This window comes from Falco peregrinus, chromosome 6 (genome assembly GCF_023634155.1).
Source record: "Falco peregrinus isolate bFalPer1 chromosome 6, bFalPer1.pri, whole genome shotgun sequence".
NCBI classification, from domain to species: Eukaryota; Metazoa; Chordata; class Aves; order Falconiformes; family Falconidae; genus Falco; species Falco peregrinus.
In genome coordinates, this window is record NC_073726.1 from 78850538 (window position 1) to 78870971 (window position 20434).

The 20434-nt window shown below is 37.5% G+C and overlaps 1 protein-coding gene across 4 annotated transcripts in view; it reads left to right on the forward strand.

Moving 5' to 3' along the window:
• The window catches only part of ARHGAP8 (Rho GTPase activating protein 8), a 94447-nt gene that overhangs the window by 18609 nt on the left and 55404 nt on the right, over positions 1-20434 (forward strand). For 3 of the 4 annotated variants that reach the window (XM_055807570.1, XM_055807568.1, XM_055807567.1), the window contains 3 exons: positions 5067-5179; positions 8318-8455; positions 18709-18796. In XM_055807570.1, the coding sequence (XP_055663545.1) occupies positions 5143-5179; positions 8318-8455; positions 18709-18796 (263 nt within the window). In that variant the 5' untranslated portion in view covers positions 5067-5142. The remainder of the gene's footprint in view (positions 1-5066; positions 5180-8317; positions 8456-18708; positions 18797-20434) is intronic. The other variant, XM_055807569.1, reaches the window with a different exon arrangement.

Below are 20434 nucleotides of genomic sequence, written 5' to 3' on the forward strand. Positions count from 1 at the left end.
AGGTGAGGAAAGCCACTGAGGACCAGCTGTTGCAGGAAAAGTGGTTGGTTTTTTTTTTTTCCCCCAGAGGAAATACAATACCAAATGCATACAGCAGTTTAGGGGAATCTGGGTCCTGCGTGTAAATCTCTGCTGTCAGTTAGGTAGCAGATGCAGTATAAACAGTGGCCTGATAGAATAAGCAGCAAGAGAAAAAAGAGTGAGAGAGTAAAGAGGGTAGGTGGGAAGCATTAGTATGGCATCAATAGGTTAAAAAAACCCAAACAAACAAAACCAAAAATACCAGAACAAAACCCCTTTATGCTGCCAAGTTAAATGTGGGAGTTTCTGTGGTATAATTTGTAGAAGCTGCAAGGAAGAAAATATTTTCCATGTTTCACCTGTGATGCAGATCTCAATTCCAACATTAAAAAATACTGGCATTTTAAAATGAGCATGTACTCCATACCCTTAGGTAGGCCATCTCTGTAGCATTTTGCACAAAATAGGAAGTAGGAGCTGGAAGAACAAGAGCAGTTGTTGGCTAGGCGTTAGTGCTGCTGCAGCAGGGATCTGGGGCTTGTTGGAGGAAAAGGCTGTAAAGAGATGGTGAGCAGTGAAGGAGAGCTGCCAGCAGCTGTGCTGCTTGTATACTTGCATGGGTGTGCAGCTGCTCTGCTTTTGAACCAGTTTCATTTTAGAAGGCTAATCCATGCATTGTATATGTGGAAATACAGTAATCCTCTTCATTTTACTTATTCTGTCACAAAAATTGTTCTGTGTTATAACAGACCCTTGGAGTAGCAAGGCAGGCTGTTGACATTAGTTGAACTAGTCTCAAATCTGTCCTTAAAATGAAAGAGGCCCAAAGAACCACAGTCCTATGTGCTCTTCCTGGAAGTCTTGGTGTCTACTTGCTATTCGTGGTCTAGCTGATGTTCACCAAAGTGTTGCCAGCAAAGAACGGTAGGTCAGTAAAGAATATAAACATAAATTATGTCAAATACCTGAAATCAATTGCTAATGACAAATACGGACTCTGGTTTTGGTAGACACTATATAGGAAATACGCTGAGGAAAAATACTATTTAGTGCTGACAACCTATGGGATGAAAAGGAAGTTATTTTGAATACACTTTTCACACATACATTATGCACTCAGTTCTTGCGTTGCAGTGTTTATAAATTTTATAGCAAAGTTCCTGCAGTATTATAAATAAAAAAATTATCTTATGAAACCACTTTACATAGTTTTGTAGATGATGCTCCTTAGCAAATATGAGTTTATGCAGAATTCTCATCCTATCAAAATGGAAATTGCAGACTGATGTTACATGGTGAGCTGTGTCACACCTTTTAAAAGTAACAAAGAACATCAATGCAAGGCAGGAATATCAGGAAGAAAAAAATGAAGAGAAACCGCAGTATTTAAATTTGAAGAAGAATGTATCTGACAGCTGAGTGAACAAAAAGAATAGTCATCAAAGATGTCTGCGCCTTGACAAATGTTGGGAGGAATCTCTTGCCTTTGTTTGGACTATCCATAGATGGGAGTTCATTATCAAGCAATTCTGCGTGCGTGACTGCCTTCATTTTTGATAAAGTAATGCTCTTTTAGGGATGTCAGTAAGTAATAACCTTGCCTGTGGAGAGATAGAAGATGTGGTATTTTGTAAAATACTTCCAAATTTCTATTATTAATAAAAGGCTTGTAGTTTGGCTCTTTTTGGCTCTTTTTTTTACTGCCTTTTTGGTGGAGTGAGGTGGGGGAAGGCACTAAATCTGACAGTTTACTAGAAGCGGGTGATACGTGGCATGGAACACTATTAAGGAGATTATGTTATCTCCTAGGAACAGAGAATGCTGTGGTCAACGGGAAATCAATTTCCGATGGTGCTACAGTAAATTTGTCTTGTAACGGGAAACTTCCTAATTGCTGCCCCAAGGGAACAGTAAGCTGAAAACCAGGCAGATGGTGCCTTCCCCATTTCCCTTATTCTTTGATTCCATCAAAATTATTTCTAGCTTCCTAGTAACTTTGTGTGTTAAACGTCTGCAAATGTTTTAACGCTGTCATAGTTGCTCTCACTTGTACAGTAACTTTGCTATTCAAAAGCCAGCTGTTTTTCAGCAGGTTTTGGGAGAGATTTAAATCTGACCTCTTTAGTTTGAGCCACTACTTCTAACTATAGTGTTAGCAAATAACGTGAAGGAAATTTTTTTTTTTTATTCCTTGTTATGCAGTGGAAGGATTGTGTTTTTTTTTTTTCTTCTTCAAGTGGAGGCTTAAGGAGTTGGCTTTTCTCCCTGTCCCATCAATTCATTGAGACTTCCATTACTCACATCATCTGAAAAGCATTCTAGTGTCAAAGATACAGCCTAGTTTTTATGACTTATGATTTTATTTATGATTTACGATTAAAATTCAATAGGATGAAAACGCCTGGTGTAAATTGGTATGTTAGAAGGAAGGTGGAGGCCTGTTTCCTTAGATCTCTGGTAAATACTTTGTTGGAGTAAAGTCTGCGAAGATCAGGTATCTTGAACATTGGCTTTCTTTGTTCTGAAAGTTTGGCTGAATGCAGGTATAGTCTATGAAGACTAAATTGCGAAACGTAACAAGTAAGTCACAAAGTTTACTGCGGTCAAGTTCCAGCTTGAGTGAAGAGCAGAAAGGCCTGCTTGAAATGCTGGCTGGAGTTGGAAGCTGAGAGATGTGAATACAAGTGTGAGCTGTTGGTTGAATTCGGCAGCCCTTAAACTTCTGTGTCGTTACATTACTATGAAATGTAAACATTTTGTTTAGGAAAAAAAGTTGTGAGGAAATTCGGCAGATAAGATAGAAAGTTCGGCTTTCCCTGTTTTGCAACTACACTTTGCTTCAAAAACATTTTAAAATTTTGTTTATTGGAAGTAGATACTTACATACTACTTACTCCTGACCATTGCAGGTACTCATGAACCAAGTATTTATGAGCAAACTATGTCAATTACTAAATAATCTGCAATACCTGCCGCAAATAATTTGCTAAAAAGCCATGCTTTATCACACTACTTGTGAACTGTTAATTTTAGAAATGTCTAAATACCAGTCAGATTAATTAAAAAAAAATTGATTACTGGTTGTAATATCAGTCACTACTTTTTGTTGTTGTTGTTGCATCATAATTTATAAACAACGGAGTTATCATTTTGAGTACCATGTGTTAACAAATTAACATGAACTGAAATATGTCTGGCCAAGAATTGCTTTAAATTTTTTTAAAAAGCTGTTGCTTAGTGAGAAATTGCATAACTTTCTCTTTTGAACTTAATAGGACTGTTCCCTGTGTATGTGCTTTTAAATGGAGAGTTTCCTGTGAATGGAGATAATTATTTTCAACAAGAAACAAATAAGATTGTTATAAAATAGTTGGTAACTGTTTGAAAATCTTCAGAGTGGTAGAACCATGTCATATTTTATCTGCAGTGCAGCATGTTATGGAAATGCATGGTTGCCTTTGGTGATAATTGTTATTACATTAGTATCAGATCTATGACATGTTTTGAAAATTTATAGAAAATCTTCATTAGCCATCAGAAGCTCTTTTAAATATCATAATAGTTAGCAGATACTTGTTTTACTGTGGTACCTGAGAGTTGTAGTCATACACTAGGATGCAAATCTGTTTTGCCTGCATAAACTGAAACCCAAAGGATAGACTTTGCATTAGCTAGTTGGAACGCAGGTCTGGTTCACACACGTAGTACCTGTGCTTGCTCCAATGACTAATCCCTCCTCAGGAAAATAGGTAAACATATGCTTATAATTAAACAGACATTTATTTGCTCTGTTGATGTGCATTTTCTTTCTAGAATACTACTTATATATCTTTTCTCTTGTTACCCCTGCCCCCCCCCGAAAAAAAAAAAACCCAGACCCCACAAAACCCCAACCCCCAACCCACACAAAAGAAACAAACACCCCCCCCCCCAAAAAAAAAAAAAAGAAAAAAGTCTCTCACAAACCCAACAAGAAAGGATGGTATCTAGTTTTCAGACTCGTGGGTCTAGAATAAACCTACTTAAGTTTTGGGATGTGCAGGGTGGGCAGCAGCAAGCAGGCAAACTGGTCTTTTTTCAGTCCAAAATAATTTTCCAGTTTCAGTGCTTTGAAGGAGCAACACAAAATCTAACCTCTTGGCAGAGGAGAACAACATACTCGCGTGTACTTTTTTTCCCTCTTCTTCCCCCAGTAACCAAGCCATGAATTTGCCTGTTTTGTTTTTACTGAATGTGTTTAGAAGAAACCAAATTGGTATAAAACAGGGGTTTTAAATTAAATTAAAAGGAGAGTTATAAAAGCTCAAGTTTCTTTCTCTTCTCTACACTCAAGTCTGGATTTTTAATTTAAGGGAAGTACTCATTTTGCTTTTTGGAACAGCTGCTTGGGGAGACAGATCTTCTAAATTGTGTTCTTCACTCCTGATGCTCACTTTGGGTCTTACTTAGTATTCTGTTTACAAAGCACTCCGCAGAGTGTTTGACATAAAGCAGTGATTACGCACAGGAACTGCTGTTTTTTCTTTTTTTATATATGTTAATGCTCACTTGAAATTTTCATGAAGCTCTTTCGTGTGAAATGTGGGATACAGAACGTTTCCTGTAATAAAACTTACATCTGCCATAGAATAAGTGACTTTGTGAGGCTATGGAGTATACATATCCTCTTCATTAGAGAAGTGTAATGAAGAAAAAATTAAGGTTTAAGTTGTTCTGGAAGTGAATTAATCTATAGTTATGATGTTTGTCATTAAAAATGTGTAATACGTAAGTATTTTGAAGAACAACCCCTCTGAAATAAAAACAGGTCAATTTGTTGAAAATCTTGTTATACATAGCTTTTATTTTTTTTGGACCTCTGTTTTGAAATACTTTTATAGTACTCTATGTAGTAAGATAATGGTGGCCAAATGCTGATGAGCTGGTTTCTCAACAATAATTGGGCAGTAGGATTTCTGGGGTGGTTTTTTGTTTTCTTTTCCTATCTTTATAGTGGGTAAAATATGCCACATTGTGATGACATTTAATTTTGTTTGTTTTTGTAGGGTTGACCCAAGGGCTATTTCATCCTGCAAGAAATCAGTTAGCAAGATCTGCATAGACTTGTTCCTAAGGGAAAACATGTCTGAGATTGACTATGAGAAGTTAGCTGAAATAGGTAAATATTTTTTATTATACTTCAAATGGCATCTGTGTAGAGTTACAGGTGATTTAATAGAGCATCTTCAGTAACTCAGAGGCTTCACCAACATTTTGTAATACTTCTTGGAGCAATCCAGTATGAGTTACAGCCACTGTACTGATGCGTACCCTATTAAAGCCATTAGGGTTGAAGGTTAGTTTAATACATGGAGCTTTTATGAATTATTGGTCGTTGTTGCTAGTGCAATTCTAGGCTATTGGAATATCACCATCATCACATATTGTGGCACAAATGGGAGTCATTACTCCAAACAGACAAGTATTGAATGAGCATAGAGATTGCTGTATTGCATGTTATCTCCAAAGATGTTAGTTGAGCTGAGCAATATGACCATGGCGTTAGGGGCCTTATATTTTGAAAGATCAGCATTATGTTGTTTTTTTTTTATCCGCTTGAGTTTTGGAGGATGCCAGGCTGAACTTAGAGCAAGAGTCTTCCAGGTCTCTCGCCACACCACCCTGCCATCTCCCTTTCCCCATCCCTCACCTTAGCTCTGATTTCCCCACATCATGAATTTCAGGAGCAGCTGGCTGGCTTTTTTATTTCTAGTGCCTGATTTAGAATCCATTGAAGGCAATTTTCCTGTAAGCCTTGGCCAGCTCTGGATCAGGCCCCTTGTGTTGTCTCCCAGCCTGGGTTAAACAGCAAGAACAGCGTGAGTAGTAACAGATGATCCTCTACTGTAGCTTGTGAAGCAGAGCAATAATCTCCTTTATCATTTGCAGGGAAAAAAATGGAGCTGAGTTCTCCCTCAGTTTGGAACAATGAATCTTCATTTTTTATTTGTGTTTATTACAAAATGTCCCTTGAGCTCCAGTCTTCTTACTCACAAAGTAAAAAACAACAGAAACAAAACAAACAAACAAAAAAGACTGTATGAAGAATTATCTTACTAGGTTAAGGTTAACTAGCTTTTCAGTAGATATGATGGCTGTTGGGACTTTTTTAGACCTCATGAATAAGTGCAGTGCAAATGCGAGTGCATATTTACTTTGCTTCTGTAGTTCTTTGGTGCATCTCAAGGCCAGATAGCTTGATCTCTGTAATTTGTTACAAATCTTTACCCCTGTTTTTTTGAACCTGTCTAATTTTACGCATAATACAAAATACTTTTTTACAGAAGGAGTTAGCCTCTGCCTCTCTGTACCAAAGGCTGTAGTTAATATGCTGTTTTTTTCTGTTGTGTTTCACTTGAATATACATTTAACTTTTTATAAAGCCTGTTAAGTTTCAGTGGATTATGGTAAATGGTTCACAGTTCCTGCTTCACATTCTCACAGACTAGCATTTTCTATTTCTTTTTTTCTCTCTCCTTTGCAACTTTTTGTTTCTTTAGCTGGTTACAGTGCTCAGACATGGAAAAAACCCCAAACTGAAAGCCAAGTGTGCTTTCCTTGTTCATGTTGTTTTAACATGATTTAAATATTTTAAAAAGGAAAAAATTGTGAAATTCTTACACTGCATTATGTTCGTATTATTCTTCCCGGTTCTTGGGACCAAAACATTATTCAAAGTGAAAGAATAATTTTCCAGTTAAGGTTAGTGTAGCTTTTTATATATGATACACTTTTAAAGGATAGAAAAATAAACATTTTGGAGATGATAGTAAGAATTTAAACTTTTTTGTGTATATGAAGAGGACCCTAACGGTGTGTTTCTAAAGGCAGATTATTTATTTATTTTTTCTGTATGACTGCTGATTTATTTTCTGAAAAGGCTTTAATATGAATTCAGACATAAAGAAATGTAAAAGTAGTACACCTGTTCCTGACTCCTCTTTGTCTTTGAGAAGCCCAGCCACTAGTGGCATTTTTCATCCTTGTGAAATTCAATTTTGCTACAAATCACTAAAAATAAAAATGAGACAATAAAGCTTTCATGTGGCTGTTCATAGAATAGAAAGATACTCAGAAACTGTGAGTGGAAAGCATTCCAAAATATTTAGGAAGAGTTTTTCTCTAATACTTACTAGGTACTGGCACATAAATCTGGATTAAATCAATACTTAATATATTCTTTCTCCCCTAGTGTGTCTTGTGTGGTGGTCCAGGCATATGAAATATTCAGATAATCAGAAGACAAAATGTTCCTGAGGCACTTTTTAAAGTGGCACTAATAACGTTATAGATAAAACTGTTAATTCTACCTTATTAAAACAGGCATGGTAAAAAGAGATAGATGATGTACAGGGGCAGTGCATCTTATCAGATCATTAATTTTTCTCTTTATGTGTGCCTTTTCTTCTCTTAAGCCACCAAGACACTTGTGTGTTTGTTTGTCAAAAACTCCAACCAAAACAAAACCAAAAAAACCCCGAACAAGATTGATTGACCTTGTGTTGCTCGTTTCAGTGCAGAGTAGATTTTAGTTCTAGGATCTAGTCCAGAATCTACTGAAGGTAGAGGAAGGATGCCCATTAATTTAACTGGGCTTTTGAGCAGACTTTTTAACACCTTTGCTTGGCCTCTAGTTGGAGTATATGCTGGATGGACTTCAAGGTTGCCTTGCCTATTGCAAGTTGAGAAGATTAAAGGATTTCAAGGAAACAGTGGATTTTGCGCGCAGTGAGATGGAGATTTGTTTGCAATTTGCTACCTTTATGCAAAGTAATGAGTCTGCTCTCAGAGAGCGTTCACACAGGGTGTTAATGAGGAATAGCTGCCAATGCACATGGTAGCATACTGAAAGTTTGACTTCTTCATTTGGGCAACCTTGAAATAAAAGGCAAGAAGCTGTAGGTGGATACAAGAAGCAGGTTGTGGGAGTGTAGAAGATGATGAGATAACACCAGCAGTCTTGAATAGCAAGGTCACAGCATGCCAGCTGTCCAGTCACTGTTGAGACGTTTGTGAGCATCAAAGTAGGTAATAATCTGGAGGATGACATGAAGGTAGCTTTGAGATATTGAAAGGTTGCTTTCCCCACACCTGAGAAAGGGTAAAGAACAAGAAATTGATTTGAAACTGCAACAAATAGTGATAAAGGCCTGTGTTTTTGTCAAACTGAGCTAAAGTTGAACCCATCAAAAATGTGTCAGGGACAAAAGTTTTTCTTTGTTCATTAGCACTTAAGCATTCTTGCTTGCTCGTTTAGAACTGCAGAAAGATGAAGCAGAAGATACACAGTCAGAACAGGGAGAAACATTTATGCCACCACTGCTTATGGATCCTGAGCTAAATATCAATCACCCCTACTATGATGTTGCGAGACATGGCATCATCCAGTTAGCAGGTATGTTTGGGAAATACTATGGCTTTACCTTACTACACCTCTTCCCATGGTTTTCTTTCTGTACTCCTAAAGGTGATGCATAGGAATCATGTTGATGCTTTCATCCTTCATCCTGAAAAGCAGCTGAATGATTATACGTGAACTCGATGCTTTTCTACAGATGACTTATGAGCCAAATATTTGAGCTTAATCTTGCTTTAAAATACAACTGTAGCAATATATAGTATATTCTAAGGCCTAACTGTGGATTTAACAGGTCTGTACTTTATTTGTGATAAGCTGTTCTGTTTTCCGAATAACCTGAAGTGTTGTGCAGCCACATGTAATCATTTTTCTAGTCTACCCTGGAAGGGGTGTGCAACCAAAGAGATATGGGTTACTGTATAAAAACAAACAAAAAGCAGAAAGGAAACTGTTGATGTAAATGTTAACTGCATTTATCACCTCACTTCCTGTTGTGGCATAGAGAGAAACTATGGGTATATAGCATATTTGCATATTGGATCATTTAATATTTACAGTAATTTGTTTTTAAACCATTCTGGCAATGTATAGGACAATATAGCAGCATCTCTTTAAAGTATCCTTTGCATATTTTTTTTCTTCTTTTGGCTTATTCTTGGCATCAATATGCTTGTTAAAGTAGCATTAATTGTCACAATCCTGAACTAAGGAAATGTATATAATAAGAAACAACAATATTTAAGACTGCTCATCTTAATGAAGTCTAAGATTGTGTTGTACTGTGCACACTTCTTGTACATCATACTTGATTGAGCCTAGATTATGATTTTTCGGGAAGGTGATGAACTCAGGTTATACATAGGTACCTTCCTGAATTTGAGCCATAAACAGGATATCATCTAGATAAATACCAACTTTAACAAAACCTGTCCTCTAGTGAGGTATGATTAATAGGACAGTGAAATCTGTGGTCAATTGACTTCTGACTTATAGTGGGAGGAGAATTCTGCCCATAGTACCTTCTCTTCTTGAAGCTAGTTGTACATAGGGGAATAATTACTTTTACCTTCGTTAAAACTAACCCCACAACATGACTCAAATCCATAAACAGGAAAATAACAGATTCACATTCTTCTGATTCAAAAGCTACTACCTGCTAACCCACTAGGATGTTTCTCACTTGATCACCAGTTATGGGGTGGGGAAACACCAAGATATAGAAGTTATTAATGAAACCATTGAAATCAAACTGACAAAGTGTGAAATAGATGTGTTAACAGACGCAGTGGATACACCAGAGTCACTATAACTGTATCCCAAAGAACCTCTTCCATCTGCTGTATTAAGCAGTGCTACATGATAATGCTTTAAAAGAGATCTTCAGGACTTTTTTTTTCTCCTGCTAGTATACTCAACATCAAATTGTGATGGGCCATGTATGTACTGCTTCGAATTTAATCATGCAGAAGTTTTTAGTAAATGTTTGTTGTTGCTCCTTGTTCTTCATTGGCTCAAAGCTGTCCCAGAAGCTGTAAGCACTTGCTATTTGTCTGCTTTAGCTGGTTTTAATTCTAAAGGCTCCTTGTATTTACCTTGGAGGAACATTGTGATTTTTGCAGCTGTGGGCAAGGCTGCTGGGTGATGAGCTGAAACCCCTGATTCTGTACTCAGGCAAAGCTCGTGTTCTCCATCAGGTCAGACTGGGGGAAACGGGACAAGTTGCAAATCTTAGTAGGTTCCCCTTGACTAACCAATAAGACGTTCTCTGCTGATTTTAAAAAAATAAAGTTTACTTACTACCAAGGCAAATGAAAACTAACTTTTGTAGTCCCAGAAGGACGCTGTCATTTGACTCTGAAGAGTTAAAATGGTGGAGGAACTCAAAAAAGGGGAAAATTTTAGAATGAGAAGGTGAAATGGAACAGCTTCTTTTAAAAATTTACACTTTTACTGCTGGTGAAACAGAGAACATGTGGTGAAGACAGAATGGTAACCAGCCTGCCCTTTCCTGAGCAGTCCTGCCTGGCTTTGTCTCACGTCTTATTCCTGTGTTAGAGAATGGGAATGTACTTCTGTATGGTCAGGTGAAAGCCACAGTGATTTTTAGACCTACCTGTAGCTTCCATTGTTTCATCTTGGAACTTGCTTTGTATCAGTGTTTTCTTGGAATAAAGTCCAAATGTAAGGTATACTCCCAGTTGAAATTCACCAGAGCAAATGGAGGCATTCACAAGGTGAATCTTGCCTGAAATGTTGGATTATTTCTGATGGTTTTCTCCTTAATACCACAGTCTATTGTAGGGAAAAAAGGTTCCCTAGCCATTGTTTAAGCTCAGAAAAGTGTGGCTTCAGCTGCCATTTCAGTCAGAAATAGATGATGGGGTTTTGCAAGTCTACTGGACAATTTAAATGCGAAGCACAAGCCAGGAGCCATGCTTCAGACAGCAGTCTGCACCTTCTGAAGCAGCTCTGATGCTAGGATGAATGTAAGAGGCGAACGCAGAGGTGTGCGTATGAATGCAGAGCACCGGGAAGGTGAAATATAATCTGAAGGCATGCTTCACCTCCACAAAATGAGATCTCCCTATCCCCAGTGTTAACTGGTGTGGAGTCAGGTTTGTATGTTTTCTGGATTTAGATTCAAGTGAGGAAAAGATGAGCTCTTCAGATCTGCCTTTCATCCTGAAAGAGGCCAGTCCCTTTTGAAATAAATAATTTTTATATTATTTGTACCCAGTTTGTAATGGTTTTAATCTCTTTGGGTAAGGAAAAGTATAATTTCAGTGTTTGGGATGGGTGTTTTAAAGCAATTCTGAAAGCTATTCCTGCAGTTTTAATTCTGTGATTGAAAGACAGTGAGAGGTATTGTCTGAAATGTTTGGAGAAAAAGATTAGGTGAAAATATTTGCAGTAATTTATCTATCTCTTACAGTGATCTAGTTTCCAACAGTTAATTAAAAAAAAAAAACACAAACAAAAAAACACTACAAAAATTCCTTTTCGCTGCTCACAAATTAAGATGATTTGTACCTACTTTCCATAACAATAGCTTTGACTACATGCAAATGAGATTTTTTGAGTCGTATTCATACAGTGTGAAAATACAATTAATTAAATAATAATACAGGACATTTTAAAAAGATGTAAGCTTTAATAATTGTTTATTAATTGCAGAGTGATTTAGGTCACAAATACCAATGTGCAACTGGCTACTCTAAGCATATGTAAATGGAACAGTGCTGCAGTGCTGGTTCTTTTGAAGAAGAAATTTCAATCTGTTGCCTAAAAAAGAAACTCAAGATTTTTTTCTTTGTGGTGAAAAGGAAGGGACATATAAGCATACATGATGCATCAAGCTTCTTTATTTTCTTTAGTTTGCTTCTGTAATATGATTGCTGACAAAGTTTTGCAGTACCTTTTTTTTGCATACGTGCTCTTTAGTAGGACTCTCTCTGGTGCTTGTGTTTTCGTTAGCTGTGAATTACACCCTTTTACATGTTAGGAAATTTTTTTTAATGGAATCAAAGTCCATCATTGTTTTAAATCAGTATTTCCCCTGTTAGCCTTTTATTGCTTTTCTAGTTATATTTAAAAACTTATTTATCTGGTATCCTGTCTTGGGTCTTTGTAGAGACTGTCCATATTTTTCTTCAAGATCCAGTTGGTTTCATGCCCCTTTCTACGTTTGAACCAGTGCATTAGAAACTGATAAGCGTTATGTAGATCAGACTTTGAAAGGTACGGTTGTAATTTAGTTTTTGTAACATGTAAATAGAAACTGAGGTAAATTACCTAATAAGCCTAAGTCACAAGTCCTAATAATTTTCAGTCCATCTCAGTGATGTATTGCTACTTCTTTTAATACCTTTAGGAGCAGATCTGTGGTCTGTAAATTGCAGTGCCACAGGAAAGAACTGGGTTTAAAGACATTTTTTGTTGTTGTTAAAAAATTCAGTTTTTTAATTTTTCTGGTTTCCACAAGGCAGTATCTCTGATGTTATTTCATGAGTACCCTTTTGGGGAAAACAACAAATTAGCTGGAGAGACCTAAGACTTGGGCACTTTTCAAGAAGGAACCTGAAGACTCTGCTTTGTGACCTATTTGCAGCACAACAGTAGATTTTAATGTGGGCTTTGCACTTTACAAAGCATGTCCTAACCATTTGGGTGATGTTTTTCTCTCAATTGCTATGAGAGGAGTTTCAAAATAAAGATTAATATTAATGAAAAGTATTTCCTGCTTCAGTGAAGGGGGAACTTGCCTGAGTGATAGGACCATGGGTTCAAATCCTTTAGGCAGGAATTGAAATTGTGTTTTCCAAATTCTGCACCAGTTTTCCTCTTGCATCTTTCTCCAACCTTTTTTTTTTTTTTTCAGAATGTGGAAGGAGATAAATATTTAGCATATTCCTCACTTTGAACATTGGACTGTAAGTTATAGTGTCTTTTTTAAAGACAAAACTGAGTTAATTATGTCAAAATATATGGACATGGTTTCTTGTTGAATCTGAGAAAATAAAACAAGTTTGCTTTAACCATAATTTAGTAGAGCAACAACCTTGCTAAAATAAACAATGGCTCAAGGTGCCAAATGCAAATGTGAACTCAATTTTAGCTGTGGGTAGCCTGACAATATATCACAAGCCATTCTGCACCTGAATATATCTTATGAAAAAGAAAAACCTAGCACTATTTCCCCTTTACCAAATAAATGTAAATTACATTCCTTTTGTGTTTGACTATTCTGTTTCTTTGCTTTTCTGAAATTTTCTTCAAGCTTTCTGTGAATTATCAAAATATTAGTTTTGCATCACTGAAAGCAGTTTTGTTTTTTCAGTGCTCCTTTTAAGACTAGAGCATTGTTCTAATATAGAGAGTCAGCCTAGAACTGTACTGACATTGGAGAGGCTAGCTTCAGGAACGGCTTTAACTCACCCTTATTTCAACTTATTTGACATAGTTTAAGAGGAGCACAGATGAAATGTAAATAATTAATCACGTCAAAAAAGCAGGCTATCCCTTTGCTTTCAGCTGAGCTGAAAAAAAGATGTGCTGTGGCAAAGTATTTTTCTTTAGACAAAATTTTTAAAAATATTACTCACAGAGGAATCTTTGATAGGGAATCTTTACTTTCTGAGGGGAATGAACAAGGTTCCTGAGGCAGGAAATCTCCTGAACATTCACTTATAGTCACTCCTGTTTAGAAAGACACCTGGCACATACTTGACTTTAATTGCAATTTTAGTCCTTTCAGAATTAGCCAGGTGCAGTACAGGTGCAATCCTCTTACAGAAAGTTGGTTTCTAAATAAAAAGGTGGACAGAAGTAGAATCCAGAGGAATTAATGCAAAATGGGAGCTTTGTGAAATCAAAATGAGTTGACTTGGAATTTAGAGTTGGTGTCATCTGTATTTCCTTGATGGATCTGGTCTCTGTCCCAAAGGATAAACATTACAATGGATATTTTTAATATTTCATCTTTAACTGGCTAGTGTCTGTTGTAATATATTTTCATATGACCAGTGAAGGCGATCAGTACCAGGAGAAAGAGGACCTGGGTCTCTACAGCTAAAGGTATAAGCTTCACCTGCTAATGTTGAGACTCAGCTGTGTAATCTTGGCTGTGTATTTCTTAACTAAGAAGAGTTTGCTGTTATGGATGGGCAGAGACCCATAGTGGGTTAGTTGTGGTGTGTTTACTGTCCACTACTCAGCCTAGGCAAAACACAGGGGTTTCATAATGGCTTTTTTGCAACCGTGTATTTCCTTGAGTTGTAAAGAGTAGAAGGAGGCACAGTTTGTCTTACCATTTAACATAGTGTAATTGAGGTTTAGGCTCATTTTCTCTACTTAAATTATATTGAAGCGACAAATATGTGAGCAAGTGTTTTCACTGGTGTGGCAAGTCCCCTGGATTTTGACCCTGCTTCTACTCCCATTGAAACCAATGGAAAAACTTCTGTTGAATTGAGGGCCTTGCTTTGCTGTAATGGGATAATGACATGCTGCAGTGAAGTAAAATGATATTTCACTTTTCACTTATAAAATAGTAATGTTTAGTATCGTTAGAACAAAAGCTTTTAAAGAGTCATGCTGAAATTACAGCATTTGAAAGATCTCATATGCAAATTGGAATGAGCTGTATCGTTAGAAAAAAGCCTTTTCATTTGCAAGAAGCAGTTAGGAAGTGCTGTGCCATCCAAATTCTTAATTAAAAAGTAGAACGATCCTCTTTCCCACTTGCCCTTTCCTGTGTCTTACTGTAACTTTTGAAAAGTTTGGTATCAAAAGTGATGTATGATTCATTTCTGTTTCAGTGAAAACCAGACAAATAAAACGCCAGCAGATAGCTTGTACGTGAATGTGTGTAAATCTCATTGTGGACAGCGTGCTGTACGCACCCTCTTTATTCACGGCTGGCATCGCTGTGCTGTACTTCCAGGAGCGGCTTGGCGGCCAGCGCAGTTTACAGTCCTCAGGCTGCCTGGGGAAGGTCTGCATGATAACAAGTGCCTGACCCAGGGGCAGGAGGCTCCTACCCACGGGCGAGAGATGTCTGCCAGACCTTTTCCCTGCACCAGGGCAGAATCTGAGCCAGGGAATTTTGAAAAAGTGTAGGTGGGTGGCTAGAGGAGTAAAACCAGTGCAGAAAGATAAGGGGAGGAGCTCGTTTTCCAGAGAGGGTACAAGAAGTTATCAGCTTTCATCTGGAAGTGTTCGGTGATGTTAGGCTGTGGAATGAAGTAGGTTAATATGAAACAACGTTTTTGATGTGAAAGCAAAACATTGTGGAGCAAAGGCTGAAATTGCACTTTTTTGCTTTTGTCCCCTGTAGAGAATGAGACATCTTTCAGGTCTAACTTGTTTAAGCCCAAGTAGCAGGGAAATAAGGGTTTTGTGGGACTCAGATATATTCTGTGCTGATTTTAAATCAGCATACTTCCAGTTACACTGTCCTTTGAATGTGCAGGTAACTGCCACTCCCTACTTTACCCTTCAAACTGCACTTTCACGTGTTTGGGTAAAAAGTCTGTCCTCAAGGTCATGGGATTCAAACCGTGTTGGACTGGGAAGCAAATATGACGGGCCTTTCCAGGGTGCTCATGCACAGCCCTTCTCATGGAAGGTAAGGGAATCCTGCCTCTGGTTTGAACAGCATTTCATGTGTCCTGTTAAAATTTGATGTTCAAAACATTATTGATGCCAATGAAGAAGGAGCGGCCTCTTCCTTCCTTTAGCTGTCGTCACTAATGGGAAGCTGGCACTGCTTTATTTAGTTTTTAATGGAGTTGAGGCTCTCGGTCACCTTTGCGGTTTGCTCTTGTTGCCTGTGTGGCACTGCGGGGTGGGAGAACGAGGTGCTCTGCTCGGCTGGCAATTTTGAGAAAGTTTCTCTGCCTCAGTTTTCCCATTATTGAAAGTGGGCAATTATGTTTGTTTATGTTTTAAGTGTATCTGTTTGCAGTCTTTCATAAAGCTGGTTATTTTTTTCTGGCTTTTAATTCAAGCAGTCAGATGTGACCAACAGTGGCAATTAGTGACTCATTTAGTAATTTAACTGGAAACCTTTCTTAGATTTATTTTGGTCATGAAAGTGATTATCTCTAACAAATAAAATACTCTACAGTGGACTGTAACACAGCAATTTTTTCACAAACAAGTCATGATTTAGAAAACAATCTTTTATTAATGTTTTAATTTAATTTTAGTACATCATTCATATTAATGCATGTCACATTATAATGCCTTTATAAGTACTCTGAGAATATCAAACAAGACACCTAAAAATAAGTTCAGGAAATAAATTATGGTCTGTTTAAGAACAATATGCAGGCATATCTGAGTACATATAATTGTGGTGTTGTGCATATTCTTCCTTTAGTGGTGCTCAAGCACCTTATTTAACCCAGGAGTCAGAATTTATTTTTAATGTGGGAAGGTACACCAGGTCTTGGGTGAAAAAACACCTTTGAGAAAGATAATAAAAATAAGCAGTCAGCCAGAAAAGGAACAGGAAGAACCAGCCAGCAGAGAAAGCCATGTTTTGGATGTCAAAAGTATAGGACTGAAGTGATAATTTCCAATATTCAAGCTGAGTTAGATCTTTAAGGGTGTTAAAGCAAATACCAAAAGGTTCTTTGGTTGGATAAATGAAAAAAGAGAAATGATCTTCTGTGAAATAAGAATGGTGTGGCCATCAGAGATAATCCAGCTGTAGCTGTTAAACTAAATTAATACTTAATCTTGGTTTTCATTAAAGACAATGAAGTTTAAAAGATTTCCTAATAATCTCAAGTCCTGTGTGTGATTTTCATCTGCTATTTATTACCTAACTCTTGTCACCTGTGTTTAGGATCAGGTTGGAGCAGGGTAGAGAATAGCTAGGTCAGGGATGAGAGAGAAGATCTAACTTGTTTAGAAGCAGTAAAATGCAGGCTGGGAGGGGATATGATTATTGTCTAGAGGGTCCTTCGGGATGGTTAGTAGTACTGAAGAAGCAGTGCTGCTTCAGCTGAGTGATTTCATTGTCACAAACAAATTTGTACAAATTTGCTATGACTTTTAGACTGGAATTGAGAAAGCAGGTTGCTAGCTGTCAAAGCAGTGAGCGCGAGGAACAAGAAACAGAAAAACCTAACTGGTTTTTAAGATAGAGCTCAACAAATCAATGGAAGGATTATGTGGTGCAGTTCCTGGTGATAACACAGGCTTGGAATTGATAATGCAGTTGTTTCCCAGTCCATGTTCGTATGTGAAAAGTAATTAAATGTTAATCTTGCCTCTTCCCTCCCTTTTCTCATTCAGCACCTAAAATGGAATGGGTTTGAATAGATGCTGTCCCATCATGACCTCTGTTGAGCGCAACTAAGTAGGAACTGGACAAAGCAAATTCAGGAATTTTATTTTATTTATTTTTTTCCTTAGTATGGAATCTGTCAGATGAGGACAGCCACCTCTTCCTGAGTTGAATGAGGGGAAGCATATTAATATTAGTGGTGGATTTTCATGGCAAACGTGTGTTTTCAAAGCTGGGAAGTGTTCTGTTTGTTCAGATCAAGTAATTTGAACCTACATCAGTAATACAGATTAGTACAGTTTAAGAAGTAGTCTGAAAGTGTTCTACCCGGTTTTCATAGAAGTGCTCATGTGATTTTATTTATTCATTAAGTGACTTCATTACAGATTTAACTGCCTCCACCTTACTACTTTTTCTTATTTGTTTATTCATTGCAGCTACTTAATTAGGGGTGAAAGGGGAACAACAGAATTATGATATCTAAAAAAAGCCCAGTTCATAACTCTGTTGTGCTCCTACTCATATCAAAGCCAAACTTTGATGTTTGAGTGGCAATAGAAATATTAAATATAATTTAGTTTGAACATTGAAATTAGAAGAATGTTTCAAATATTAATCCAATCTAAACATTTTCTGGCGTGTTTCTGCATTGCTTTAAAAGGAATGGTGTCTTTCATGTAGGTGTATGTTAAAAATCTTAACACCTCACAGTCTTCAGTGCCAGGTCACCTTTAGTACGAGCGTGACTTAACCTCTGTGCCTCTCTCTCCAGATAGTAGAACTTGAGTGTGGGGTGGCCATGGCATGAATACCAGCATTGTCTACACAGACAGTGTGGGTGAAGCTGTCACGAGTCAAAGAGTAAATGAGCTTGAGTGTAGCAATATATGCTTTGTCAGAGGAACTAAGGGATGGACACTTAGGGATCTGCAGGTTATGAAAAGCATACGTGTGTGCCTTGCTTGTTGTGTTTTAAATGTGATCTGAATGTGCTTCTGGAAGAGAGTATCTAAGAAAGCTTAAGTTGTTTAAAAAAAATATCTAACTTAGATGCATGACAAAACATATGCCCAAACTGATCGTAGGTAGAGCAGTATTCTGATCAGTTCCAGAAAGCAAGCATGAAGAGTTTGGTAACAGCTCACTCAGGACTACTAGGGAAAGCAGGCCTGTGTTCTTCCATGACTGAATGCTGCAGGAGGACTTGTGTTCCCTGTCAGGAACCAAGTACCACACACCCCTCCCCAAATATGACTTTCTCAGCTTAGCTCCATCATTTGCCAGCAACCACTTCATTTCAGTGCAGCGGTGGCCACATTGGTTCCTGTAGGCAACGTGATTTGACAGTGAAGTTTTTGCAATATGTTTTGAGTAATGGTGGGAGATAGAGGTAGCCCGAAATATCAGAAGATGTAAGCCATTCTTTCAGATCACTGAGGTCCCATTGCATAAAGAAATGAGTGTTGTCTTTACTAACTGTTCTTTTCAATAGGTGATGACAATTCTGGAAGGAAGGTGATCACCTTCAGTTGCTGCCGTATGCCCCCCTCGCATCAGCTCAATCACACCAGATTGCTCGAGTAAGTTTCTCTCAGTCTCCTGCATGGACTACTTTACGTTTTATATGTGAACTTCTATTAGCTTGTTTCCAGTTGAATGAGCTTTCAGGGAATAGAAGTAGGACCTACTAGCGTTAATATTAAATGAATGATATGTGAATGAAACTGCCAGAGTTACTTCACTTGGAATCTTGACTAGAAGCAATTTGCTATGTACTGAAATTAACTTGTTGTCTTGATTTTTATTGATGAATTCTGGTTATATTTTAAAAGATGAAGTTATGATGAGGACCAATGAAAGAGAAATTCTAGTATTTTAGTGCTCCTTACATATGTTTTCATTAATAACAGAGTTTACCTTAATTTGCTGTACTTTATCTCCTAAATGACTCGGCAAGAGTGTTGTTTAGTCATTTACATCTTAGTGGTTGTCCTTTTTTATAAAAAGATCTGCATTACATACCGTATGTTGTTTATAATTTTTTTATATATCTCACTTCATAATGTTTAGGCTTTTGTGTTAAAAGAGGTTGTAAATATGTAAAATCCCATTCTTCCTTATAAACTTGCTGTAGCAAGGTACCAGGACATGCTTTTGCCATGTAGTTTGTCACTACAAGATCTGTTCTGCCGTGAGTCTCCTGTCCTTATTAGGCATTTTAAACCTATTTGGAGTTCTTGTGCAGCCTGCATTGCCAAAATGTTTGAGCACCTTTCAGCCATCGGTATCCAACACCATTAGAAAGGACAGAAGCATGGTTACCTCAACTTTTCAGAAACAGAGAGGGATTAAAAGACAGGTTAGTTAAGAAATGTGTTTGAGACCGTGTTGCTTCATTTTTATGCTCTTCACAGCTAGGGTATTCCCAAGCCTTAAGCCAAAGCTTCCAGTGTAGCTAAAGGGAGTGTTGGTGCTTAGGAGGAAGAGCCACACCAGTCAGCTCCTCACCTGAGGGAGCTACCTGCAGTGATCAATAGGAAATGCCAAAGAAGGGAGTGCGACAAGCCATGTTGCTACGAGATCTAAGAAACTTTCCTCAGTTCTGTGAGGAGACACCTTGATGAAACTAGGGTTTCCAGCCCTTAGACTCTTCTGGACTTGAACACTGACACGTTTTCCTGTATCTGAGCCTGCATCAAGTTCACTTGGAAAGCCTACGCTATGCCTAGTCTAGTCTGTGAGAGAACTGAAGGCAGGTGTCTGAATGTGAAGCTGGCGATATAGCTCTCAAATGATCTGCTTTTAAGTAATTAGACTCAGATGTTAAATTCTGAGGAAAAGCTGAAGAGTAGGCTCAGACTGGTAGGTATTTTGTGATGAAATCACTTAATTGATTTGGTAGAGCTTTTGTAATGTCCCTGCAATTCTGTTACAGCCTTGGAACAGGTAATTGTACAAAAAATTACAAAAAGTACTGGTTATTTTATGCCCACAAAACTCTCTCAATTATTTTGAGAAGTGCGGGCTTTCTGAATACGATGTAATTTACATGCTGCAAAATAAAACACGAGGCACTCTATGTAAGAGTATCTGTTTAGATATATTTTAATTTCAAACTCTTTTAAAAAAGAGAATGACTGTTACTACTACTACTACTTCCATTAAAATACCATTAATACTTAAGTCAGGAATCAAAACAGCATCATATTAATTACAAT